The following is a 27,490-nucleotide window of genomic DNA, read 5'->3' as shown; positions in this document are numbered from 1 at the left end:
TTGATTCTGACTCACAGTGCCGCTACAGGACAGAGGAGAACTGCCCCTTAGGGCAAGGAGCGGCTGGTGGATTTGAACTACCGACCTTCCGGTTAGCAGCCGAGCTCAACCACTGCGCCACTATAGGTCTGACTTCTCTCCAGAGGGTCTTAATTTGGTGACACTAGGTCACAGGGTGCAAAACCACACTGTTGTAAAAGCATCAGAGGTGTCCTGAATTTCAGATTCCTTTGGAGTCTTTCGTAAGTGTTGCTACGCATGCGGGGCCTCTCTGCCCTTGACTTACTCCAGGCAGCTGGATACAATCAAGATACCATCCCTGTCACTTCATCTATAACTCTGCAGCTGACTACAGGATCAAAACGGAGGGGAAAGGAATGGGATGGGCTCACCCTAATCGAGCCCCAGTGTAGTAAGAAGACTATTATGTATATAGTAAAGCATTTTCCCAGCTGAAAGAGCGAGAACTCCAACTCCATCCCCTTTTCTCACAAATACCCACCCCCATGCTAACTCAACTTTCCCCCTTTTACCTCAGGGAAAATGCTCTGGGGTCAGCTTTTTGTCATTACTAACAGATGCCTTTATATATTGCAGTGGGGGCACTTGAAACTTCACATTATATCCCTGTAGTTCTCATAATAGTGCTTCTATAACTATGTTCAAGCCCTGGTGGCACAGTGGTTAAGACCTTGGCTGTTAACGAAAAGGCTGGCAGTTCGAATCCACCAGCTGCTCCCTGGAAACCCCATGCGGCAGTTCTACTTACTCTGTCCTATAGGGTCACTATGAGTCAGAAGCAACTTAATGACAACAGGTTTTGTTTTGTTTTGCTTTTTTATAGCTATGTTCAGGAGCCCTGGTGGCATAGTGGTTAAGTGCTCAGCTGCTAACTGGAAGGTCGGTGGTTCAACCCACCAGCTGCTCTGAGGGAGAAAGATGTGGCAGTCTGCTTCTGTAAAGATTAGAGCCTTGGAAACCCTGTGGGGCGGTTCTACTCTGTCCTATAGGGTAGCTATGAATCAGAACAGACTCGACAGCAACGGAGTTTTTTTTATAGCTATGTTCAAGTTACAAAGCCGTTATTAGATTGTCTACACTACTGAAGCCCTCCATATATAGTGTGCTCATCTAACTTTAATTGCACACATCTTTGTAAGACAGAAGCCTGTGTTACAACAAACTCTATGCCTTGCTTAGGGGCTCAGCAATAATTTGGATTCGCCTTACATTTGGGGCCTATTCTATATCACTAGAGCTTCCGCTTTCGAACAGAGATTGTAACAATATAATGCCATCCTCGACCCGTTTCTTTCCATTCTAACTTTACCTGAATTACAGAAATTCCTCCTCTCTGGACTCTCAACTCTGTTCACTTGGCCATTTTCAAAGTTTGTCTATTCTTTTTTTTTTTTAAACATCCTGAAGTCTTTGTGGCTTCCCATTACTATAGGATCAGATCCACCTTTGTTTAAAAGCCCGCAGGTGGCAGCCTAGACTGACTCTTGCCTCAGTCACAGAAAGGGCACCAGATGGGACATGGTTAAAGCAGGTCTAGGGCTAGCTCTGCCCTCATGAGTCGTGCAACTGACTACTCAAGTTGTCCTGCTTTCATTTTGCCACCTGAAAAATGAAAGGTTGGATTAAGTGACCTCTGGCAACTCAAATGGTTAAGCACTCAGCTGCTAACTGAGAGGCTGGTGGTTCGAACCCACCGAGCCATTTCACAGGAGAAAGACCTGGCAATCTGCTTCCGTGAAGATTACAGCCAAGAAAACCCTTATGGGGCTGCTATGGGTCGCTGTAAGTCAAAAACAACTCAATGGCACACAACAACATCTTTTTTACGGCTAAAATCTTATTTCTTCTTCTTCACTGACCTGCTTCCAAGGAAACTAACTCATCAACTATGAGCTGTAGCAAGTTGTAAATTTCTAAATATATAGCATGGCCTGCATTATTTAACTTTGTTTAAAATACCATACACATATGGGTACCTAATAAATGCTCCTGAAAAGAGGATAATGCACTATATTCTAAGCCAGCTTAGAAGAGTACATTTTAAACTCAGGGTGTGTGCTAACCACAGTCAGATTCAGGAAACAGACTTGGGGGAGAAGGGGGAAGGTGTAATAACAGGTGGTGCCCATCTGGGGTATACAATTATCAAATCACGGGTCAACACTAGGAGAAAAGCAACTCCCTGAAATGGCTGCTACAGTCACCACACTTTCAAAGACATAGTTTCACAGTGATATTACTACTGGGTGGGAGGGATGCTATGTGTTATCAGGACTCGTGAGGAAAGAGATGGACTAGGAAGTGCTGTGGGAAGTGGGGGGAATATGGATCTAAGGTTTCCTTTCTTTCTTTGCACATAACCCCTTGGGTTCTGTCAATCCCTAACCATCAGAGTGGGACAGGCCTCTATGAACCAGCCCAAACCCTGTGGTCACATGCCTGGATCAGCCAGGGCAGGTCTGAAAGCAACCCAACATGCAAACATCTTTGAATCAGTGGCCCTTCTTCTCAGGCTTTGCCCTGCATGCTGCCCAGATGGGAAAGGGAGAGCTGGCCCCTGCAGCTGGCTGCCCTCCAAGTCCAGGCTGGTTTCCATAGCGAAGCCGGTTATAGGATTCACTCTCAGCCCTCTGGGAACAAAGCTCACCTTTTGTATTTGGAATTTCCTGAAATGAAGTGGAATGGAGGGAAAGATTGGCTTCATTTTCAGCTCGTGCTTTTAATTACACTGGTGGTTGGCAGTTGTTGTCAAGGGGGTGCTTTGCAAAAAGCCAAAGAGCCTTTGCCTGTGCTTGGGAAACAATTAAATGCTGATGCGAGACATCTACATCAGGGGAGCCCATCAGGGGAGCCCAGCTGTCACGCGGAGTTTCCGAATACTGATTGGTTTTGACAAATACATGTACAGGCTGTGTTATACATTAAGGTTTACCTGTTAGATCGCTTCAGTTGGCCTAAAGGACCTTTCCAACCAAGAGCAGGGTTCTGCTTAAAATAAGCTGAGCAGGAAAACCGGTAACATGGCAAAGCTTCTGGGGTTTTGGCAGCATTCCCATTTGCCTCTGGTTGGAGGTTAGTGCCTTGGTGCTGGGGGACATGATCTCCATACCTTTCGAGTCCTTTCTTTAGGCCAGGAGCAATGATGAAGGCAGAGACAGACTGGGGGTTGGCCACAGTTGATAGAGAAATACGTGTGCTATTAAATCTTTCAACGGTTAACACTACTAAGAAGAGCTTACTGAAGAAGGTGGCTTTGAAACACTTGACATTCTTGTATCTTAAACGGCAGGCCCGTGTGTCTTCTGTGAATGGTAAGGAGAAGACTCACACTTAGGCAGTCTGAGCTGCTGACCCCGGTCCAAGCCATCTTGGAGAACTGCAGCCTTAGAGATCACTTGGTCCAGTTCCCTCCAGATGAGAAAGCTGAGGCCCAGGGAGAAAGTGGCTTCCCCAACGTTACACTGCTCGCTCAAGTCCAACCTGGGTCTTAATTTCCAGTCTAGTTCTCTGCTCATGATGCCATGTGGCTTCCCACTCTTCTGATTCTACAAAGCATGTCATCTTCCCAAGCTCAGTCCCTTACTTGTAAAACAAAGAAGGCAGACTCTGCTGTCTAAAATCACATTCAGTATTAGTGCTTCAGCTCTTCGGTGCTAGTGCTGATATGGTAAGAGTCACATGTGTACGCTGAATAACTAGGTTGAGGACAGAATGGGTGGAGGATGGGGTGGGGAAAATGACAAAACCTTTTGCTCCCATCAGTACTCATCTCTTAAAAGCTGTATGCTCTTCATGAATGTGGTTTCCATTTAGCAGAGAAAGCCACATGGTCTAAAAGAAGGAACTCCAGTCAGCTATGTAGCAAACTAGTGAGATTCTGCATATGACAACTGAGGGCCTACTGGAGCCTTATAATCTGTGAGGCTCTGTGGCAGAGAAGGACATGCAGGCAAAAAGCAGCTGAAGGAAAGATTAAACTCAACTACCATTTTTCATGAGACAATGAATCTCTTGGGAGATAATAAAGAAGAGAAGAGAGGGAGAGACGTGAGTTTTAGAGTATGGGAGGAGGAAGCGCTAGGTCAGGATCAGGTCATTGGTTTTCTAATTTTATGCTCCTTAAGACCCATTAAACATGAAATCATTTTTATTTCCATAACCTCAACTCCACTGTGGGTCATGCTGCTTCTAAGTCTGGTCTCAGAGGACTGTTTAATGAAGTTAAAAGAAGAACAGTGAGCATATGCCGAATGGCTATTCTTTTTAAAATTTGCACAACAAATGGAAACAGGGACTTTGTTTTCTTACAAATAACCATTATTGAGCCTTCGAAACTTCAAGTTGATTTTGGTGAAGCTGAAGTTGATTTAAATGACTGGGGACCAAAGATATTAGCTCTGTCCAGCAAGGAGGAAATAAACTCTCCTTACTTCACATAATTGCCCTGGTGACTTTCGTCACTACTGCAAAACCAGCCCAAACCTTTTGTTTTCTTCTTACTGTGGAAAAGTAGGAAATGGCACTGACTCCAAAGCATAAATGAGGTTCCAAAATAATTATTTAACAAGTTAATTCATTACAGTGCCCAATATATGGTTCAAACCCTATAATTCCTTGGTGGAGGAGCAAGCAGAGGGGTTCTTTTCATTACTTATTCATTTATATCCCATTTATTTCCAAAAATGATTTGAGGCGATTTACAACAAGGGGAAACACTATTAATAAAGTCCAAACCGCTAAGATAATAATAATAACAACTAACATTTGTTAAGATCTTTCTAGGGGCCAGGGGTTCTTTCAGGGACTGCAAATGTAGTAAACCGCTTAATCCCCACAACAATACTCCACACTAAGTCCTACTGGCCCCATGTTACAGATGAGAAAACTGGGGCACAGAGGAGTCAAGGAACATGCCTGAAGTAACACAGCTCGTAAGTGGCAGAGCAGAGACTTAAACCCAGGCAATCTGGCTCCAGAGTTCACTATGCTAAACTGGTAAGTAACAAGCAAAGGGGGTCGGGGAGAAGAGAAGAGAAAGCAGACTAGCTGTATCAGAGAACAGAGACCCAAGGCAAGCTACTGTAATCGAACACCAACTCAACTGTACCGTCTGGCAGCATGAGCAAAGAAAACAAAATACGATACGCTAGACATTCTTCATTTACAAATAGAAAGAAGTATATCAAATCATTAGAGAAGAAAAACTATTTCATAATTCTGGACTCAGTTTTCTCCTAGATGTTTATAAAACATCGTAACAGAGGATCTCCTCAACAACATTTTTTTTTTTTTAAATCCAGGGATGTTCCATATATGGCTATCTTAAAAATATCAATCGAGGCAGAAATTAGTACAAAGTTAATCTTTGCTACCTGTTGAGGAAGCCAGCAAGTAAAAGGCCAAGGTTTTTTCACTGAATATAGAATATGAAATCATTTTATTTTGCACAACTTATAATTTTATCCACAGAAATTATATACAAGAAAATCCAATGTCCAAACACATTAAATTCACTCAGTCAATATATATTTATGGAGCATCTATTATGCACTGGATATATGGAAGCAGGGACCCTTGTGGTGCAGTGGTTAAGAGCTCAGGTGCTAACCAAAAGGTGAGAAGTTTAAATCCACCGGGTGCTCCTTGGAAACCCAGTGGAGCAGTTCTACTCTGTCCTGTAGTGTTTCTATGAGTCAGAATCGACTTGACAGCAATGGGTTTGTTTTTTTCTTTTTTTAGAGAGAAGTAAACAAGATGGACACAATATCTGCCTGAATGAACCCATTCTAAAAGGCAGTTTTTCAATCAGGCCCCAGATCTCTGGCGTGGATGTAACTAGTGGGCCTGGTTGTGAGAAGTTAGCCCTTTCCTTCCCTCTCTAAGAGCAGAGTGTCAGCCTGTAATCAGTACCTCAGCCCCACCCCTCAAATCTTCAGCCCGACCGAAAGGCTAGTTGGGAACCTTGAAATATTACTTTTAAAGGTTGCCAACGCTTGATCTAAACCAGCCCACAGAGAGTAGCAAATATATTGCAATCACGATTAATGCAATCCCTAGGCACCAATTTTTGAGCACCGAGAAATAAATATGATCTAAGAGGTGAACTGTAAATATCACTCTGACTAGTTCACCTTGCTTTCCTGAGACTCTTTTTCCCAGTCGTGGTATTTCCAAGGTCAGGGGACTACTCTGATCCTTTAAGTTTTCTTTCTTTCAATTCTCCCCGAATGTGGAATCACTGTGCCTAATGCAACAGTAATCAACCACCACCATCTCAAACTTATGATTTTGCAGGCAGTTTTACAACTGGCAATGAAAGGTGCGGCTTTGCATTTGGGAACCACAACACAGAATTTTCCTCTGAAAGCTACAGGCGCTGCCCTCAGAGGGAGCTGGGGGAGTTGAGGCCCTGGATGCTGCTATGGCTTTCATTTCCCCTGGCCCTCCTCCAAGTCCTGCCCACACACCTCCTTTAAGCATCTCTATCAAAATCAAGGCAGATAAGCAATCCATCCAAGACAAATTCCCACTATCCCAATTCATAAGCCAAATTCTGAAGCTCTGAATTCTTGAAGCAGCCAGTGTTACCCTGTAATCAATCCCAAGGAGACAAGAGGCAGCTTTCGGAACAATAACCCTGAAACATATGGATCCTCTCAGGGTTGGAATATCATTGCCAATATCTCCTTTTGAAAGGGGATGGGGGAAGGAGCTACACATTCTTTAAACCATGTAAGAACACCTCTTTAAAATAACTATTCCAAACTATGAGCCTTCGTTCTTGAGGCACAGAGACACAAAGCCAGATGGCCTGGATGGTGCCAAGGCTGACCGGTGAGACGAAGAGGTGAGGGGAGGGTGCGGGACACACACAGCTGGGTCCTGAAAGGTCAGGGGCGCTCTTCCCTCACCAGGCGGACTGCCTGTCACACAATAAGCTCGTATGGAAAACACACTGAAACCAACTAACCTGACTCATTTGGGATTGAAGTCCTTGAGGAGGAGATATACTTGGATGGGAAGACATGCCAGCAGGAAGCGTGCTCCCTCCTCTTGGGGACAGGCTGCCGCTAGACCCACTTTTGATGTTTCATTAATGGCCGTGTAAACAAATCCTGAACTTGCTGTTTTAATTTGCTCAGTGGGGAAGAAAAAAGTGCCACTTGGTTGTAATTCCCAACTGGGTGCTTGTTTTAAATGATTAGATGTTATTTCAATGTTCAGTACACATATTCGATTTCCTTTCCTTAATATTTGTTTGACTTATTCTCCAATGGGGACTGGGCGCTTTAGAAGAGCTTCGAGAGGTCAAACTTGGCTGAGCTTCTCTCAGCACCTCCACGGGCTCCTGCCTGCTGCTTGGGATCTCCTTTCAGCTGTACTTGTTGCAGCGGCGGCAGCACTCGTGAACTATTTTCTCTCCTGGTCCCGTGAGTCTTGGGAGTGTAAATCAATGCAAGCTGGAGATAGCACCATCTAACAGGCTACTCAGTTCTCCTCCAAGCTGAAGACAGGGGCCTGCACAATGTGCAAAATACCCCTGGGAGGCCATTCTCTAAGAAAGAATGACTCACCTCTGACCATAGTCCTTCCCGTGTGAATTCTCTCGCTGGCTCCTCCACTGAGGGAAGCTCTGACGACGCCTCAGCGGTTGGCGCCCTCACAGAAAGGAGCTGTTGGGCCCATCCTCTCTCTGAAGATGACAGTCTCTATAATATCAACTCTCCAGGTGCTTAAGAAAAGTGAAAAGTGGAGGTAAAGACAGACAGATGCTCTTTTTAATAATGTACTGTTTTTATGGCCTGGCCCAGGAGAGGTACCTCAGAAGGAAACTGTCACTCACTCAGATATAATGCAGAAGGCTTAAAGAGCGCTTACAGCCATCAACTTCTTTAGTTACTTAATGAAGAGGGCACACCACAAGGCCTAAGAAAATTATAGTTTTCAAAAGCTCAGCTTTGCCAAAATGGTTCTAGCTACATTGTAAAGGTTTAGTGTCAGATCCAGCACCAACGCTGATCCACAACAGCTGTGGCCCAGCTCCTCCGAGCCTTGAGCCTCGGGGAAGCGGAATGTGACTCCCAGTGCCGGCCGCACACCAGCAGCCATGTGGACTGACTCCTGGACTCAATCCATGGTGCACTCCTGCTTCAGCCCACCATCCAGATAAGAGAGGGAAATATTTGAATTCCCAATCTTTCCAGTCACCAATTGTGTCAGACACTGTGAGGACACAAGGATCTGAGCTACCCAAGAGGCCAAGGAATGGAAATCAAAGGTGCTGGTTCTCTCTGAAGGCTGAAACACTTTCAGCAATTAGATTACCCTATACTACAGGTATGCTCTTTGTACTTCAGGGTCCTCTTTTAGGGATAGTTCCTCTTTACTAGTCTCGGCTACATAAGAACCAAGTCTAGATGAACAGGGCCCTAGATGAACTCAGATGGTAAACCTGTGCTGGAGTCCACGTTAGAAGGAGAGAGGTGGTCTGTGTACCATAGAAAGAAAAACCCTCTGTAGAGACCCTGCCTAGATTCCCAACAAATGTGGGCACATTTCCAGACTTAGGACTCTAGGAAAGCAGTTTATTTCCCATCAGAAGGATCATAACTACACATCTGTGGGAAGCAATCTTTAGACTCAGTTAAAGACTTGTTTTACGTTGACCTGTTTCCTGGACCCAGTACCTGTGACAGACATCTTCGCTGTAGAAGTCTGAGGAATGGAAGTAACAGAAGGGCAGAAAGCCTCCTAGTTCTCTGCTAGCTTTTAAAGGTGGTTATTAGGAAGTGTAATTCTATGATTGCTTGTTTCCATCTTTCAGTTATTCTGCTGAGATAAAAAGTGGGATCGTTTCTTTAGAATCTCAGATTATATCACCTCTCCTTGGCTGCATATACAGATAGCTATAAATTTTACTAAATCTGTTTAAAATGTAGCTTTATTATAGAGTCTCTCTCTGGAACTTCCCTAATTAGTCAAGCCTGCTCATCACAAATTAAATCTGAGCTACGGGCAAGACTTCTTTTTGGCTCTTCAAGCCATTCAAACACCAAGTCTTGAGATTTTCCACCACCACCATCTAACTGGCTTTCCCTGTCTCAAGTCTGTCATGTCCAATTCACCTTTGTGATCTGACTGCTTTTACCATCCACCTCTCTACGAACCTACAGCACCTCTTTACTGCCCATCATTCTGAAACTTTCCACTGTTCATCAACTGATCCTGCATTGCCTAGTCAGCCCAGTGTCCGCTGTTAACCAAAACAAAATTTCCACTCCAGTCATATCAACCAAGCTCGTTCTCACTCTGGTGCATTTCCTCTTGGTGCTTCTCCACAGGAAAATCCACTCAAAGATGGTCTTATGTCCCCATGAAAAACATGGGGCATTCCATGCTATTTTGCTATCTTCTAAGAATCAGACATACTTAAGTCATTCTCCCATGAGTCTTTGAAAGTATATGCTTGCCATTACCTTGGGGAGTTGTGAACAAAATAAAGCAAATGAATTCTCACAATCTACTAGTGCCCAAGACGTTTGCCCACCCTCGGTCCCCTCCAGGATACCCAGGCAGTGAAAGGAACAACAGCAGCATTTTGTGTGGCTAACAACACACAGTTGCCCTTAGTGAATTTCCATCCCCACATGAAATCCTGACTTCATAACCAATATGAGCCAAGAGTGTCTCACATCCCTCAGGTGAAAATGTTCAACACTTAAGTGCTACTAATAATTTTTATGGTTGGAAATGAGGATCAAAGTATGAAGGGAAAAAGAAATTCACCGGTTCATATGGTCAGCCAAGTCTGCGTGGCTCATTTTCTGCCACATGTTTTAAACCGTCTCTTAAAGCGGGGGGAGGGGAAGAGGAACAAGTTGCATTTTATTTCCCGATTCTTTAGGTCTGAAATAAAAGCAGACAGACTTGGGGGGAAAAGAAATCAAACATTCAAGTAACATTATACACGGCTACTGTTCCCCCAGGAGTTCCCTGCAAATGAGTATCAAGAACTCAATAGATACTTTCCTGGTAAAATACATAAACAGACAAATAAATTATCCCGGGCTGAAAAGAATTTCCACATCTGGTAGCTCACTAGGGCTTGTCAAACAAGTCAGAAACACGCAGGGCCAGGCAAGATCATCCTTGAACTCCTGATTTCAGGGCTGGAGGGGGAATGTTACATTTCCCAAAGCCCCTTACCTTCCAACAGGGAATATGGCCCATTTAAACAGCCAATGACCCCTGTGCTTTTTTTTCCAATTAAATAAATAATGATATTCAGTAATCCAAATGTCTGTACGCTCAAGTCACAGACACGAGAAGAAAAAAGGCCTTTGCTAACGGGTCTTGCTAGTATATCTTTAAGGGTTATATTCAATGGACATTTAACATCTTAAAGACGTAACTTAACCTCTTTGCATCTCAGTTTGCTCAGCAATAAAGTATGGAGTGACGTAATGATCTCTAAGGTCCCTCCACCTTCTGACACTGTGTTTCTTTAAAACAGAGCTTCCTGGCTGGGGTGCTATGAATGGGTTACAGGCACGCAGAGATTCTGATCCTTTCAGGCAGAGGTGTAGAGGTAGGTTACATCTACAGCAAGCAGCCTGTCCCTGTACCCCCCATATACAGCCTTAACCTTGGCTATTGTACTGTAAGGAGCCCCGGTGGTTCAGTGGTTAAAGTGCTCAGCTGCTAACCAAAAGTATAGCAGTTCAAACCCACCAGCCGTTCCACAGGAGAAAGATGTGGCAGTCTGCTTCCGTAGATTTCAGCCTTGGAAATCCCATGGGGGCAGTTTTACCCTGTCCTATAGGGTTGCTATGAGTTGGAATGGACTCCATGGCCTTGAGTTTGATTTTTTTGGTTATTGTACTATAAGGAGCCCTGGTGGCACAGTGGTTAAAGCACTTGACCGCTAACTGAAAGATCTGTGGTTCTGACCCAGCAGCCATCCTGTGGGAGAAAGATGTGGCAGTCTGCTTCCATAAAGATTTACAGCCTTGGAAACCCTGTGAGGCAGTTCTACTCTGCCCCTAGGGTTGCTATGAGTCGGGATTGACTTGTCGGCAAAGGGTTTGGTTTGGTTTTATTAGACATCTAGAAGGAGCCCTGGTGGCACAGTATTAAGTGCTCTGCTGCTAACTGAAAGGTCAGCAGTTCAAATCCACCAGCCGCTCCTTGGAAACCTTGTGGGGCAGTTCCACTCTGCCCTATAGGGTTGCTATGAGTTGGAATTGACTTGACAGCAATGGGTTTGGTTTTGGTTTTATTGTACTATGCGTTGAAAAGACTGGAGAAGGCACTTTTGTGGCTCTAATAACTTCCCCCTGGAATGAGATTCTAGAATTCACCATGGATTTTCAAGCTAACATTCCAAGTTGTTTTTTTCTCCATTATTTATCTTATATCTCTTATCCCTTACATTATACCCATATCTCCTCCTCATGGCTTTGGGAAGTATGCTACCTGTGGGCTGGCCTTTAAGTCTGTCCCTTAAACAAGTCATAGAGCCTGTTGCTTTAAAATGGTCTCCGTAAATCAATTCTTTCGACAGCTTAACAAAAGCACTGCCTTCAAATGCCCTCATTATTTATGGAGAATATGCTGGAACTCTGGTGCCCAAGTCTACGTGATACGCCTTAGAAGAGGGGTCATTGGGACTATGAACGAAATAAGCCCTGGTTCACTCTGCTCTGGTCGCTCTCCATAAAAATAAATGCGTATTCTTTCAACTTCAATATTCTGTTGGTAATTGTTTCCAAATATCCTTGGATCCTCACACATGCGGTATTTCTGTGTTTTACAGGAAAGTGAAGGCATCTGACCCTCTTTATGCAGAGAAGTTTGACACGTTTTCACACGCTGTCACACCTATGGATTTGACTGTACTTCTGATCCCTTAGAATCATTATACCCGAAGGGATCTCAGGGTCATTTGGCCTATTCATCTGGCTCCAGGCAAAACTAGTAAAGCCTCTCTAGAAGCAGAAGGACTGCTGGCTTCCCTTTTCTGAAAAATTCCTAAAAGGAGAGACTCCCCTGTCTCTACAGATTTCTCTAAAAATTCTTTGGAACCACAGTAAGAAAGGTCTGTTCCATGGTTTCTCTTTGACTCCCACATATTAAACATTGTGCTCAAACTATTTTTAATTTAAACCAGGATAATGAATGTAACTACCATGGAAATAAGAAACGCTATAGAAAAAAAAAAAATGCTGCAAAAGATCTCTTTAAGGTGTTAAAAAGCGAAGATGTCACTTTAAGGACTAAGGTGTGCCTGACCCAAACCCTGGTATTTTCAACTGCGCGTGCGAAAGCTGGGCAATAAATAAGGAAGACCGAAGAACTACTGATGCCTTTCAGTTACGGTGATGGAGAAGAATGTTGAATATACCACGGACTGCCAGAAGAATGAAGAAATCTGTCTTGGAAGAAGTACAGCCAGAAAGTTCCTGAGAAGCTAGGATGGCAAGACTTCATCTCACGTATTTTGGACATGTTATCAGGAGGGATCAGTCTCTGGAGAAGAACATCATGGTGGGTAAAGCAGAGGGTCAGTGAAAGAGAGGAAAAGCCTCACTGAGATGGACAGACACAGTGGCTACAACTATGGGCTCAAGCATAACAATGATTGTGAGGATGGCACAAGGCCGACTAGTGTTTTGTTCTGCTGTACACAGGGTCGCTATGAGTTGGAACCAACTTGATGGCACTGAACAACATAGAAAAAATAGAAGACACGGGGATGTTTGTCTCAGAGAAGAACAAGCCAAATGGGCAGGGGCTTAGTTTGACTGTGTTAAAATTAAAAGTGCTGAAGTAACCAGCCTTACCTAATTGACCTAGAAAGCATATTAAATCCACAACTGGAGAATGTACATTCTTTTCAGGGCACACAGAATACTGACCAAAATAGATCTTTTAGCAGGCCATATAGTTTAACTAGGAAACCTCGGTGGCATAGTGGTTAAGTGCTACAGCTGCTAACCAAAGGGTCAGCAGTTCGAATCTGCCAGGCGCTCCTTGGAAACTCTATGAGGCAATTCTACTCTATCCTACAGGGTCGCTATGAGTTGGAATTGACTCTACGGCACTGGGTTTGGTTGGTTTGGTTATAGTCTAACTAGGGGCTTATCAATTTTGTAGAAGGTTTGTACTCTTAGGTTTTACATTTAGGTCTATGACCCATTTTGAGTTATTTTTGTATCTGGTAAGAGGTATGAACCAGAAGTTCATTTGTTTACACACAGATATTCAAATATTTAAGCATCATATGCTGAAAAAAATACCCTTTCTGTATGAATTGGCCTTGAACCTTTGTAAAAAATTAGCTGTCATATATGTATGAGTCTATTTCTGGACTCTCTATTATATTCCACTGATCATTTGTCTATATTGATGCCAATTCCACACTGTCTTGGTTAATGTTGCTTTATAGGAAGCCTTGGGTTCAGGTAGCGTCAGTCCTCCAGTTTTGTTCATCTTTTTCAAACCTGTTTTGGCTAGTCTAAGTTCTTTGTGTTTTCATATGAAATTCAGAATCAGCTTTTCAATAATAATAATAATGATGATAAAAGAAGCCTGGTGGGATTTTGATTGGAACTGCATTCAATCTACAGACCAATTTGGGGAGAACTGATATCTTAACAATAACGAGTCTTCCGACCCTTGAATATAGCATATCTTTTTCCATTTAATCAGCTCTTCTTTCATTTTTGGGTTTTGGTTCATTTTTGTCAACATTTGTAGTTTGTAATGAATAGGTCTTTCACTTTTTTTGTCATATTTATTCCTAAGTATTTCATATTTCTGATGCTACTGTAAATGGCATAGTTTTAAAAAAATTTTTTAATTTCTGGTATACATCAGTAAATTGATTTCTGCATATTGATATTGTATCTTCCAACCTTGTTAAATTAATGTAGTCTAGTAACATCTGTCTAGATTTGAATTTTCCACACAAACCAGCACCATCCAGAAAAGTTCTACATATGAAGTATATATATATACACATATAAAATATGCCCAATAAGGTAACCCACACTGAGTACCTAAAATGTGGCTATTGCAACAGAGGCACTGAGTTTTTACCTTAATTTCATTTTAATGAATTGGAATTTAAAATGAAATTTAAATAGCTACATGTGGCTAATGGCTCCCATCTTGGACCAGGCAGACAGAGATGATCATGACAGATGATCATAATACAGACACTTTTACTTTTTTCTTTCCAACCTATATGGTTTTTATTTCATTTGCTTGCCTTATTACAAGAGCTAGGACCTCTAGTATAATGCTGAATAGAAGTATGTGTGCATACATCTTTGCCTTGTTCAGGATGGTAGGGGAAAAAGCCTGTCTTTCATCATTACGTGTGATATTAGTGGAAAGTTTTTTTTTTTTTTTTAATAGGTTTCCTTTAACAAAATGGGAAAGCTTCTTTCATAGTTTGCTGAAAGTTTTGTTTTTTTTTTAATCATGAATGGATATTGAATTTTATCAGATCTTTTCTACATCTAATGAGATGGCTGGTTTTTTTGTTTTCTATTTACTGTTTTGTCTGTTAATACAGTGAATTACACAGGTTGATTTTTGAATCTTAAAGCACTTTTGCATTCCTGGGATACAATTCACTTGGCCATGATATATTATCCTTTTATATATTGCTGGTTTTGATTTCTTAATATTTTGTTAATGACTTTGCATCTGTGTTCATGGGAAACAATGATCTGAAATTCTTGCAGTTTCTTTGATTTGGATATTAGGGAAATGCTGGCTTCACCGAATGAGGTGGGAAGTGTTTCCTTCTCTTGGATTTTTCTGGAACAGCATGTTGTAGAATTGGTAATTATTTCTTTCTTAAATGTTTGGCAGAATTTGCCAGTGAAGGCAGACTGGGACAGGAGTTTTCTTTGTGGGAAGGTTTTGAACTACATATTCAACTGGTCAACACTGTTTCTTTCCAGAACTTGACATAATGGTGGGCTAAGTAACTTTTGTAGAATTAAATAATAAAATATACACTATTTTTGTTTAATTCTCAAAGCTCAACTCACATACAGAAGCACTGAGGATCAAACATAAAATACATCCACGAGGCAGCCAATGGCAGTCAGTGGGCACACGCAGGCACCTCTCGCCACGTGACTTCCAGCAAAAGATCAAGAGAAAGTCCTCCAGTCACAGCCAGCTACTCACCATAGTTTTGAAGCACTGATCTTACATGCATTTTGTGTATCTTCCATGAATTCAATATTAATGCTAATTTGGTATCCAAGAAAACCCTATGAGCATAATAGGTACTGAGGAATAAGATTTTGTTGGGTAGATAGAGCTTTGGATGGTCACAAACCATTCAAATAACTAAAATACTTTCTTCCCCCAAGAACCAATTTTTACCCCAAATGGGGGTGACATTTCCCCGTCAAGAATGCATAGTCTTTGAATATTTCTCAGTCTGTTGCTTAATTTTCATTATATAGAGTTTTCCTGGGTAGCTTAGTGCTACTGATTGCCAATTTAATTTTACCATGGTCAGAGAACACACTCTTCCTCTTAAGTTTACTGAGACTTTTTATGGCCCAGAATATATGGTCTGTCTTAGTGAACGTACCACGTGAATTTGAAAAGATATGTATTCTGCAGTTGTTGGATACAGTGTTCTGTATTCACAGAAAACTTTCAACCAAACAGAGCCATAAGATTCCATTCTTGTCAACATGTAAGATCAGCAGATGGTCATCAATGAAAAGCCAACCATCTGATCTAACATTTATAGTGGAAACTGGACTTGAGACACCAAATTCCTTTGTCACTAACCTGCTGAGTCAGGCCCTCAGCAAGTCTCTCAGTTTGCCTCAATACAACCTGAAAGAAAACAAAACAAAGACCCCTCCCCCCCCCCAATTTTTTTTTAAAGTTGGCTGAAAGGAAATGGACCATGAATATAGGACACTTTGGGAATTCTCAAGCAAGGGTGCCACTTAAGAGTTACTACTTCTCAAGCACATTTCCTTTCATAGGTTTTCTGGCTGAAATTGTGCCTATATCGCATGTACAAGGCTGAAGAGGAGAAACGCACACTACGTTTTTCTTGTAAAATGATGTTTAAAGCTGCAGGGGTGATCTCGAATCCTTGGCTGAAAGCACGGCAGCACTGGATCCTTATCAGATAATATCCAGGGCAGGATATCAAGGTCCACAGCAACCAGACTGTGCACCGCATTAAAGTGGAAGGCAGCTCAGAGTAATGTCAGTTTCATATCTTTCATATCTGTGCTGATGGTAGAGATTCATTCAGTCATCAAATATTTACTGAATACAATGAACTGGGTTAGGCATGGAGAATATAACAATGAACAAAACAGCCATGGTCCCTGCCCTTATGGTGCTTACATTTTAGAAGAAAAGGCAGACATTAAACAACACACTTCACAATTAACTATTTGATTCCAAAGAGGTACAAAGAGGTATGTAATCTATCCTGGGGGCTCTCTCAGAGCTTCTTGAGACAGTGATGTTGGAGCTAAGTGCTAAAGGAAGAGTAGGAATTAACAAAATAGATATAATCCTAAAGCCTAATGGAATAGACAGGTTGTGATAAGTGTCACAAAGAGGTAATTCTCCATTTGAACATAACTACCCTAAAAGGCAAATGTTTGTTAACTGATGTATTTGTTCACTTAATCAGTCAAGCCTGCTCCCGATTCCCCCGTGAAAAATAATCCTAGGCTCTGGCATCAAAAGCAAGATTTAGAAGCACCGTCATCTTCTATCTTCTGACTAAACACTAAACTGGGTACCCTTTCCAAGAGAAAAGTGTCCCCTCTGAATAATGTAAACAACAAACCACCTTTCTCATGAATCATAGGCCCATCAATGGAATATTGGTAACAGTTGTACCAACAGTAGTGACCATAGTGGTAGCAGCAGCTACCACAGTGTATGTAACATAACACACCGTCTACCACATTGAAAGTGCATTTAGTCAAAACTGTCCATGTGGTAGGCACGATGCAATTTTAATCAAATGCGTATCGTAACCTCATGAAGTAGATACTGTTATTCTTATTTTACATAAGTCTAAACCAAGACCCAGGGAGATTAAGTAAATTCTTCATGATCATACAGTGACAGAGCAGAAATTTGAGTCCAGAGAGATCCTACTTTGAAGCCCATAGTATTAATTACTATGCAAGAAATAACTTCAGAAAGTTACCCTGAAGTACCAACAATAGCGATGCCTGAGAAATTTATTTGTTGTCCTTAGCATCAAAATAATTTCATGACGGACAAACAATATGCCGATGGCTCTAAGTACTACTTTTGGGGACCAGTGGTCTCTGACAAGTGTCACTCAGGATAAAAATCCTCAGAGAAGATAGCATAGTGTCAGACAAACTTGCATTTAAGTCCCAAGTCTTCTACTTATTAGCTGTGTGACTTCTGGCCTAATCCTGCTAAGTCTCAGTATAGAATGAGAAAAACAGTACCTGCCTTGCAGGCTTAGGGAAAGATCACAAGTAATGTATGTAAATACCCAGGACGTTGATAAGAACACACTGAGTTGTACATGAGGTAGCTATGAAGGTTGTTCCCTCCATAACATCTGGAGAAGGCTTTGATGAGTGGAAGTGAGGCATTTTATGCTCCCACTCCTTTGATATGCAGTTACTTCTTTACGGGTGATGTGGAATCAAACATAGGTAATCAGAGGAAAGAGGTGAAGATTTGGGTGAAGGTTCAAACTCAGGCCCTAATAACACACCACATAACACACTGTGGTGGGCAGCATGTTACGTTACTTATGTTATAGTATGTTAGGTGCTTCCTCTCATCAACAATTCTTTTGTTGCTTGAAATTATCACTCAGGGTTGAAAGAGATCCCAGAAAAACAGTTAGTCCATTTCTCTTTTTATTAGACTTCCTTTAGACCAATTGAAAATACCGAAGAGGTAGTAGAGCTAGTCTATCCTTGCTATATCATTCTGAGCTTTCCCTTTTCCCACCTCCTTTCTGTCACAAATATAAACACACTGGTAGTTTGAAGCTTTTAGGCAACGAAGAGAGAAAACACTGCCAGAGTTTTTTGTTTTTTTTTTTTCAATGCCTTGGCTAGAGAAATAAGTAGGCAATTTCCTCTAAAAAAATAAAAATGGGAGGCGGATGGAAAAACCTGGGAAAGGTGACGGGTGAGCAACATGATGAACACATTTAATGTCAATGACCTGTACATATGAAGACCATTGAAATGGCAAATGTTTTGTTACCTATATATTTATTACAATAAAAAAAGAAAGAAAGAAAGAAAAAAAAGAACGGTAGTGTTCTAGAAAATTGTTCAACACCCTGGATGTGATGACATAAAAATCACCTTCTATGAAGGAACTAAAATCACAAAAACGAACGAATGTTTTATTAGCTACTCTCATGCCTTTCACCAGCCCGCAGCTATATCCATCAGTTTCATACATCAGCCTGTTTCGTAACAATTTCTTTTACCTTTAAATGGGAAACCTGGGCTTTTTATTTTGGTGGTGGTGGTGGGTGGTGATTCCTATTTCTTTTCCTTAAAATCCACCTATAATTTAAGGGCTGGAAAATACATTTCTATAATAAATGTACGTATCACCTATGCCTTCATTTAAGAAAATTTCATGATTTCTTAAGAACTCCACCTTCTACAAATCCTGAGTCAACTAAAGAAGACAGTTACCTCTCTCCCAGAGGCAAGGTGATTGTAGGGGATAAATTTCACCACTTTCCCCTGTGCCCAGCTGTAGCTAATTGATTTATCCACTCTGTTTTGCTTGGGTCTGATACCACTCTCCCAGCCCTGCAGCCGCGGGCCTCTGCCTGTCGCCATCATGCATCTCACGTACATCCTCCCTGACAGGGCTCATCAATTCTGATTGCTTTTCACCAGGCCTCGGCTCTGGCACTTTCCCCTGGGGAGACCTTTACTGGTCTCCATACTTAACCCCTGAACCCAGCCTAATCCATCAGCCACACTGAATGAACGGTGATATAGAATGTTTCTCCCTAAAGACAGGCAGCCAGCCTCTCCACTTAAAACTCAGAGAGAGAGCCATCAACAGGATCTGCTTTCTGTTTCTCTGTGTCGCCAGCTTCTTCGCTTATTGATGTTTTTATTGTTGTGGTGCCCGGTGACTTGAGTCAGGGGAAGTGCTATCCAAGGAGACATCAATTAAGTGCTTGCTAAACACAATAGATGCTCTTTTTGAAAATGTCCCCTGGGACTCTCCTTGGGAGTTCCCAAAATTAGCAGAGGGCAGAGTTGTCATTCTGGAATAGAGTTTCCTCAAAATTTTGAAGAAGGGCTTCACAACTCACACTCTTATGCACAGCTTTTGGACTCTATGAGAAGAGGTTAGAGATTACGACGTAGAGAATATAACACTTTGTTTTTCAGAAAAGACAAGCAATAATTGGCCATACACGTTACATACAGAAACATGCTGTTTAAAGCTTCCTTACCTCGTAACCAAACTGCAGCTCATCGGAGGTCAGCATAATGATATCATCATCAATGGCCAGAACAGCCTCTGTCTCGATCTCATTGTAAGGGAAGAAACGGTTACTCAACTTGTTTTCAGCAGTCTTCACAACTTTTAATGGAACCCGAATTTTGGGCCAGAGAGATTCTGGAAAAGAAAAAAGAGGTATTTATTACTCTTCTAACTAGGATAAGGAGATTGAAGTGGCGAGAGCATCACATCACAAATGAGAAAAAAAGAATCAGTTTAGATCCATGGCTCTCATCAAATCCAAAGGTACACACTGGGCCGGTGGAGATTCTTACGTGTGCATTTTAAAACAGTTTGTATTTTACTATTTTTCTCCCCTTTCTCAATCCTTGTAAGACTAGTTCTCAATACCATCTTAACTAGAATGAACGAATTGGCTTCAATTCATAATTGAGAGGGAGAGAAGCAAAATGACCAAGGTAATGGTAGCAGGAAGAGGAACAGAGTGGGGACTACCTCAATCTTAGGACTGTCGTTTTAATATCAAAATTCTACCACCTCTGCAAAATACTTTCAGGCAGGTACACTCCAGCTCAAAATTTGCCTGCAGCTCTCCTAGAAAATACAATCCAGTGGTCCCTGGGCATGGAGCTCTGGTGGTGCAGTGGTTAAGAGCTCAGGCTGCTAACCAAAAGGTCGGCAGTTCGAATCCACCAGCCGCTCCTTGGAAACCCTACGGGGCCATTCTACTCTATCCTAGAGGGTCACTATGAGTCATAATCAACTCAATGGCAATGGGTCTGGTTGGTCTCTGGGTGGCACAAACAGTTTGTGCTTGGTGGCTAACTAAAAGGTTGGCTGTCTGAACCCACCCAGCAGCACCATAGAAGAAAGGCCTGGCAATCTACTTCCATAAAGATTACAGCCAAGAAAACCCTATGGAACTCAGTTTTACTCTGTGACACATGGGGTTGCCGAGAGTCAGAATCAACTAAATAGCAATGGGCTTATTTATTTTTTTTTTTTGGTGCTCAAGATGTCTCCCCTGGGGTGTCCACCGCCATGATGTAATCACAAGCCGCTATCAATGCTGTTTAAATCTCCCCCTCACAAAAGTAAGTTTCACTGAGTAAGTCTAGCTTTCTTAGCCCTTTATCCCCTCGCCAGCTCCTCCTCCCTGATTCCCTGGGTTTACTTCTCATCGTGACCAATTTACAGAGTAAATATCAGATTTCCAGCTCCAATTACGTGGCATTTTCTAGTATATTAAAGAAATACCAACCCGTGACTTGCCTTACATTTTTCCCATTCTACTCTGAAATGACTGAAGCAATGCAACTGCAGGTTCTTTATTTTAAAATGTTGTAGTTAGCACAGCATGAAATGAATACTTCTTTGGTACAGTGCTCATCTCCACAGACCTCAGGGACCTCAAAGGGGGTAGTTTGTTCTTCTCACAGCGTTTGTTGAATGAGAACAGGAAAGCCAGCTACTATACTGCTATATGTATATGTATGTGTATATATGTCATTATGGGAAGATTCCATATGTGTAGGTCTTGAAGCCCCAAAATGCCTGTGACCAGTCCAAAGTCACCATACTCAAGAGGAGGTATGACAGAGGGGAAAGTCGGAACGAAAAGAGGCTGTTTTAACTGACTGCAGACAAATGTCTTGCTTCCGCATATTTTACAATATGTTCATGTAACACATCGCTAGGGCTCCTCCCAGAGTCTTGGAAAAGGCCTGTGCAAGTGAGAGGCCCTGTAGTTTAGGAACATACTCATAGTCTTCAAAAAGCCTGTGGCACAGAGCCTAAACAAGTGGCCAACTCCCAAAGAAGCATGTTTAGTAAAAGGCTGAACTGAAGATCAAAGAAATGATCCTATAGGTCACTGCCTTTTAATCAATAACAAGACTTAACTGCAGTTTCGCTCCTCCTGGCTCAGAATTACATAATCAACAAATGAATGGGCACATGACTGGGAGATTGGAGACCTGAGCTCTGTATTATCTATGAGATCTTAAGCAAGTTCTTCTCAGGCTAAGAACAAGCAGAGGGAGAGAAGGGGATCTTCATTAAGCAACTTGTATACTGCAGACACTTCACAGATGCAATGTCATCCAAACCTACTGATAATCCTATGTGGCAGAAATTATTTACAAAGTAGTATGTCACACTCATCATTCATTACCCTGGAGTCAATTCCAATTCACAATGACCCCAAGTCATGGTGTTTTTTCACTTGCCTCATATGCATGCGAAAGCTACAATGAGTAAGTAAGATTGAAGAAGAGTTGAAGCCTTTGAGTTGCGGTGTTGGAGAAGAATACTGAATATACGGTGGACTGTCAAAAGAATGAACAAATCTGTCTTGGAAGAAGTACAGCTAAAATGCTTTTTAGAATCGAGGACGATGAGACTTTGTCTCACATACTTGGGGCATGTTATCAGGAGGGACCAGTCCCTGGAGAAGGGCATCATGCTTGGTAAAGTGGAGGGTCAGTGAAAAAGAGGAAGACCCTCAATGACGTGGATTGACACAATGGCTGCAACAGTGGGCTCAAACATAACAACAAGGATGGTGCAGGACTGGGCAGTGTATCATTCTGTTGTACACAGGTTCACTATCATTCAGAACTAACTTGATGGCACCTAACAACAACAACAATATCACATTAGCAAATAATAAGGCTAGTGTTTGAACCCAAGTCTGTTTAGCATCAAAGACCAAATAGAACCTTACCATCCATTGCAACTTGAAAATTCCATGTTTCTCTTTATCAAGAACAAAACAGTGAAAGGTCAATAACTCTCTCTAGCAGTCATCTTATTAGTGTTTGTTTCCCAGTCCCTCTTCCAGATAAATAAAATCCCTGTTATAAATACATTGTCCCCAAATCCTTATAAAACCAGTTCCCTTCACTCTAGAATGAAGGAGGTAATAGCCCTACCCATTAGGCCAGCGGCTCTCAAACTTTTTGGTCTCAGGCTCCGTTTATACTCTTAAATTATTGAGAATCCCAAAGAAATTTTGTTCACGTGTATTGTATATATCAATATTGCTGCATTAGAAATTAAAACTGAGAAAATTATTTAAAACACAAGCATACATTCCATTAGCCATTAGAGTAATAACATCATCCCGTCATGTAGCCTCTAGAAGACTCCACTGTATACTTGTGAGAAAATAAAAGAGGGAAAAAGGCAAATAACATGTAGTAATATTATTATTATGTTGGAGACCTGGTAGTGCAGTGGTCAAGAGCTATGGCTGCTAACCAAGAGGTCAGCAGTTTGAATCCACCAGCCACTCCTTAGAAACCCTATAGGGCTGTTCCACTCCGTCCTATACGGTCGCTATGAGTCAAAATTGACTTGATAGAAATGGGTTTGGGTTTTTTTTTTTTTTAAATATTACGTAAATAAATTTGACCTTGTGACCCTCCTAGAAGGGTGTCAGGATGCCTGAATCACACTGTGAGAGCCGCAGTGCTAGACTTTGTGTTCACATCTGGGTATTAGAAGAAGTACCAACAAACTGGAAGACAGTTTGGAAGGAATAATGAGGATAGTACAGATACTTGAATCTAGGATTTACAGGATGCAATTTTTTTTTTAAAGAAACTGAGTATGCCAGGTATCAATTTATTACCTCTTAGCTTCAAATCTACCCTTCATTGCCCTCTTTGTAATATTAGAACTGGATCCTGTAACCCTTTCTCCTTTGCCATCTGGCATAATGTTAAGGTTTGTCAGTAGAGAGTGTTGGAGGGGCACTGCAGGAGGAAGGCACTTTTCTTCTAGGTTCTGGTGCACCTTTTTTTATTTCTTGCTCCTTCAGTACTTGGGCAGTGTGTGGGTAGCTGGTGGCACTTACCGCCAGAGAGTTGCAGCGGCACACTCAGGGGCAGCTTCTTGGCAAGTCCTGCAGGTGCCTCTATCAGTAACTCAGCTGAGGTTCCCTCCATGGGTGGCTTCCCAGTGAGAGGCATGGAAGCCCTATCCAGTTTTCCAGCAAGTTCAACACTAACCCTGGGAAGCTTCCTGTTGAGTTTTGTGGGTATCCCAGAGGGCAGGTGGTTTCCTGCTTGCCAGCCTTGGCCTATGGCATCTCAGTAAACTTTACCCTCCGGACTACAGTGACACCATCTCCAACAAGGTCTGAATCTCAGCCCTAAGGGGGAGAAGGAACTCTCCCAATTTTGTTTCCTGTAATCTTCAGAGTTCTCTTTATTCCTTAATAGCCAATCTCCTGTTACTAGTTAATAGCTCTTTATATATAAACTTTTCCTGTTCAAATTACTGTGTGGTTTCTGTCTCCTAACTGGACCCTGACTAACACACTAGGAATACCAGAAAAGTCATCAGATTAAAAAAGTATTGTATTGTTCTCTATGGCCTTTAGAATTAGAACCATGACCAGTGGCTGGGTAGAAGTTACAGGGAAACGGATTTAGACTCAAAATAGGTAAGAACTTTATGATGGTCTAAACTGTCTTAAGATGGAATGAAATACCTTCAGCAATACAATGTGCCCTTTTATTTGAAATATTCTAACTTAGGTCAGATTTCTACTTCATATCAGATGAAAGACTGAACAAGATGCCTCTAAGGTTCTGGGATTTCACGGGGTAGTCTTTGGAAACAGCTTTAAATCCCAAGTCTACCACTTACTAGCCATGTGATCTTGAACAAGTCAATCACTTTGAAACTGTTTCCTCATCTACAAAGATGGACTAGTAGCACCAACATCACAAGGTTGACTGTGAGAATGACTATGAATGCATCTAGCAGCCCAGTACCTGGCACATGGTAGATATCCAATAAATGTTAGCTTTGCTTTCCTTGAACGTTAGTCTCTATTTACAGAACCAAAGAATTATTTGAATCTTATGTCAAACCAAAAATCAAACTCACTGCTGTCAAGTAGATTCTGACTCATAGCGACCCTACAGGACAGAAAAGAACCGCTCCCTAGGGTTTCCAAGTCTGTAAATCTTTATGGAAGTAGATTGCCACATCTTTCTCCCACGGAGCAGCTGGCAGGTTTGAACTGAAGACCTTTCAGTTAGCAGCCAAGCGTTTTAACCACTGGGCCATCAAGGCTCCTTGAACCTTTTGTAGTGGTGGCAAAATGGTACATTTTAGATCTGTCCAAAAGCAGGATGAGAAGGCAGGAAAGGACAGGAACTGGTCGAATGGACACAGGGAACCCAGGGTGGAAAGGGGGAGTTTGCCATCACATGGTAGGGATTGCAAGTAATATCACAAAACAATATGCATATAAATTTTTGTATGAGAAATTAACTACAGCTAGAAACTTTTACCTAAAGCACAATTAAAAACAAAATAATGAATTGGACTTATGGGAAAAAAAAAATTAAAAAAGATCTGGCACACCACTACAACCACCCAGTGGTATGCCTCCAGCTTGGACCTTCCACTTTTAGATAAGCAGAATTCGTGCCAGGATTCCTCCAGAATTGAGAAAGTCTGACAGACTAACGAAACAAAAGAACGTGGAACTGTTGCCATGTTACTTCTACAAGGCAACAAACAGCTCCTCTTTTTCCAATATGAACAGAAAACAGGTTAGCTCCTTTGGTTGAGTATAAACATTCCTCTACCCAGGCTGGAATCTGGACTTCCACTTGGCGAGTGTGTACATGTTCAACCCACAGGCCCCTTTCCATGTTCTACGACTATATACATCTAAAAGAATTACTTGAGGCAATGTCCCTAAAGAACTAACTTGTCCTTACGAGGTCTCTGATGAGGGAAGTTTTGGGGAGTGATGAAGTCCAAAAGAGGATGATACGGAATGCAAGAGGAAATGTAGACCAAATCATGGCTTTTTATTTAGAAATGTGATTCTCTTTCCCTGTTCTGAGTTAGGTTTAGGCAGCGAAAAGTCAGCTTTCGCAAAATGAGTTTCTATTTCAGCGGTCAGCCGTCTGGGGACCATCAGTACTGTAAGACAAGACCCTCGACGGAATTCCCAGTTTCTAGTTTTCACCTTTCCAAATGAAACAGACCTCCGTGGAGGACAGCTACCATTCCCTCAGGCTTCAGCCTCCCGTCTGTGGAGGTCAGGGATGAGAGGGCGGCAATCAAAGGATAAGCAATATAATCACACTGTGCCCTTAAAGCAGATGATCCTAGTATAACAATTTGATTCTGGAAATCTCTGGAAAAAAGAAAGGACTGGAGCAGCAGAGTGAACAGGGAGCACAAGGTAGGGAGGAAGAATACATGTGAGAAAGAAAAGTTTTTTTTTTCCTTTTCATTAGTATTTTCAAAGGAAGAGATTTACTTTTCTGGTTCTGAGTCTCTGACAGAGACCTAGGTCTTCTACATAATCCCAAGTCAGAGAACTGACAATGTATGATGGTTTTCCTACTATCAAATGGTAATCTAAAGAGAGACAGTATGGCTTAGTGCAAAGGGCATGAGCTGTAGCTCCAGGGAGACCTGGGTTTATTTCTGGCTCTGCCATTTGAAGCTTTGTGATTTAGGCAAATAACTCAACTAACCTGAGTTTCACTTTTCTCATAAGTAAAATGGGGAGGGGGGGTGCCAATAACAGCTTTCCTTGCAGGGTTGTCATAAGGACTAGGGATATGTGTGCAAAGCACTTGGCACAGTTCCTAGCCCTAGGATGTAGGAGGTATACAATAAAGGGTTATGAGAATATTGTACCATTATGCTCATCTTCACAAATGGATTCTTGTAAAGTCCACTGAACTTCACTTCTCTATTGAAAACTCAAAGAGGTCTGTGCAGAAAGATATGGAGATGACCTGACCCACAGGGATGCAGAAAGAAACAGTACCATAGCTAGAAATCTCCAGGCCCTGATTCTCTAGCCTAGACAAAATGGGGACACTTCTTCCTTACTCCTTTAACTCTCTCATGTTACATTTTCTGCTCCTGGAGGTTTATTGGCAGGCTTTTGAGGCACCTTAGTACATTCTGGTGTCGTGGAGGATATTGATACATCTGCCTAAAAAACACGGAAGTTGGTCCAACCCACATTTGAGTGTTGAGAATCATTCGTATGAGGGGATGCTTCCCGGAGCAGTGATTGTGTGAAAATTTTGTGTCTTTTGGCTTCTGTACAGCGAGATAAGGCTTGCAAGTATGTTTACTATTTCCTTTGTGTTATTGGGAAGGTATGGTTACCCAGCATTCGGAAATATTCAAGTAAATGAAATATTATTGGGGTGAAAATATTTTGTGATGCACTTCCTGGCCCATGGGACCAATATGTCCCATGTGTGGTGTGATTCACAAAACATGGTTACTGATATGTTGTTAGGTGCCGTCGAGTAGGTCCCAGCTCACAGTGATCCTATATAGAACAGAATGAAACACTGGCTGATCCTGTGCCATCCTCACAATCATTATTATGCTTGAGCCCATCGTTGCAGGCACTGTGTCAATCCATCTTGTTGAGGGTCTTCCTCTTTTTCACTGACCCTCTGTTTTACCAAGCGTGATTTCCTTCTCCAGGGACTGGTCCCTCCTGATAACATGTCCAAATCTGTGAGACCAAGTCTCACCATCTTTGCTTCTAATGAGCATTCTGGCTGTACTTCTTCTAAGACAGATTTGTTCATTCTTCGGGCAGTCCCTGGTATTTCCTTTGTGTTATGGGGAAGGTATGGTGACCCAGAATTCGGAAATATTCAAGTAAATGAATTTTTTTTTTTTTTTTGGTGAAAAGAGTTTATGATGTACTTCCTGGGCCATAATTCACTAACACTATAATTCCAAGGTATCAATTCTTCTTTGGTCTTCCTTATTCACTGTCCAGTTTTTGTATGTATATGAGGCAAATGAAAAATACCATGACTTATGTCAGGTGCACCTTGGTCCTTAAAGTAATATATTTGCTTTTGAACACTTTAAAAAAGTCTTTTGCAGCAGATTTGCCCAGAGCAATGCATCATTGGATTTCTTGACTGCT

The 27,490-nt window shown here is 41.9% G+C and overlaps 1 protein-coding gene across 1 annotated transcript in view; it reads right to left on the bottom strand.

The window, feature by feature from the left end:
- Positions 1-27,490, bottom strand: part of EXT2 (exostosin glycosyltransferase 2) — a 157,671-nt gene that overhangs the window by 16,716 nt on the left and 113,465 nt on the right. The window contains exon 10 of the mRNA XM_049890927.1: positions 19,529-19,695. Within this exon, the coding sequence (XP_049746884.1) occupies positions 19,529-19,695 (167 nt within the window). The remainder of the gene's footprint in view (positions 1-19,528; positions 19,696-27,490) is intronic.

Source organism: Elephas maximus, chromosome 7 (genome assembly GCF_024166365.1).
Source record: "Elephas maximus indicus isolate mEleMax1 chromosome 7, mEleMax1 primary haplotype, whole genome shotgun sequence".
NCBI lineage: Eukaryota > Metazoa > Chordata > Mammalia > Proboscidea > Elephantidae > Elephas > Elephas maximus.
The sequence above is the reverse complement of the archived record's forward strand: the minus strand, read 5'-3'. Positions and strand labels throughout refer to the sequence as shown.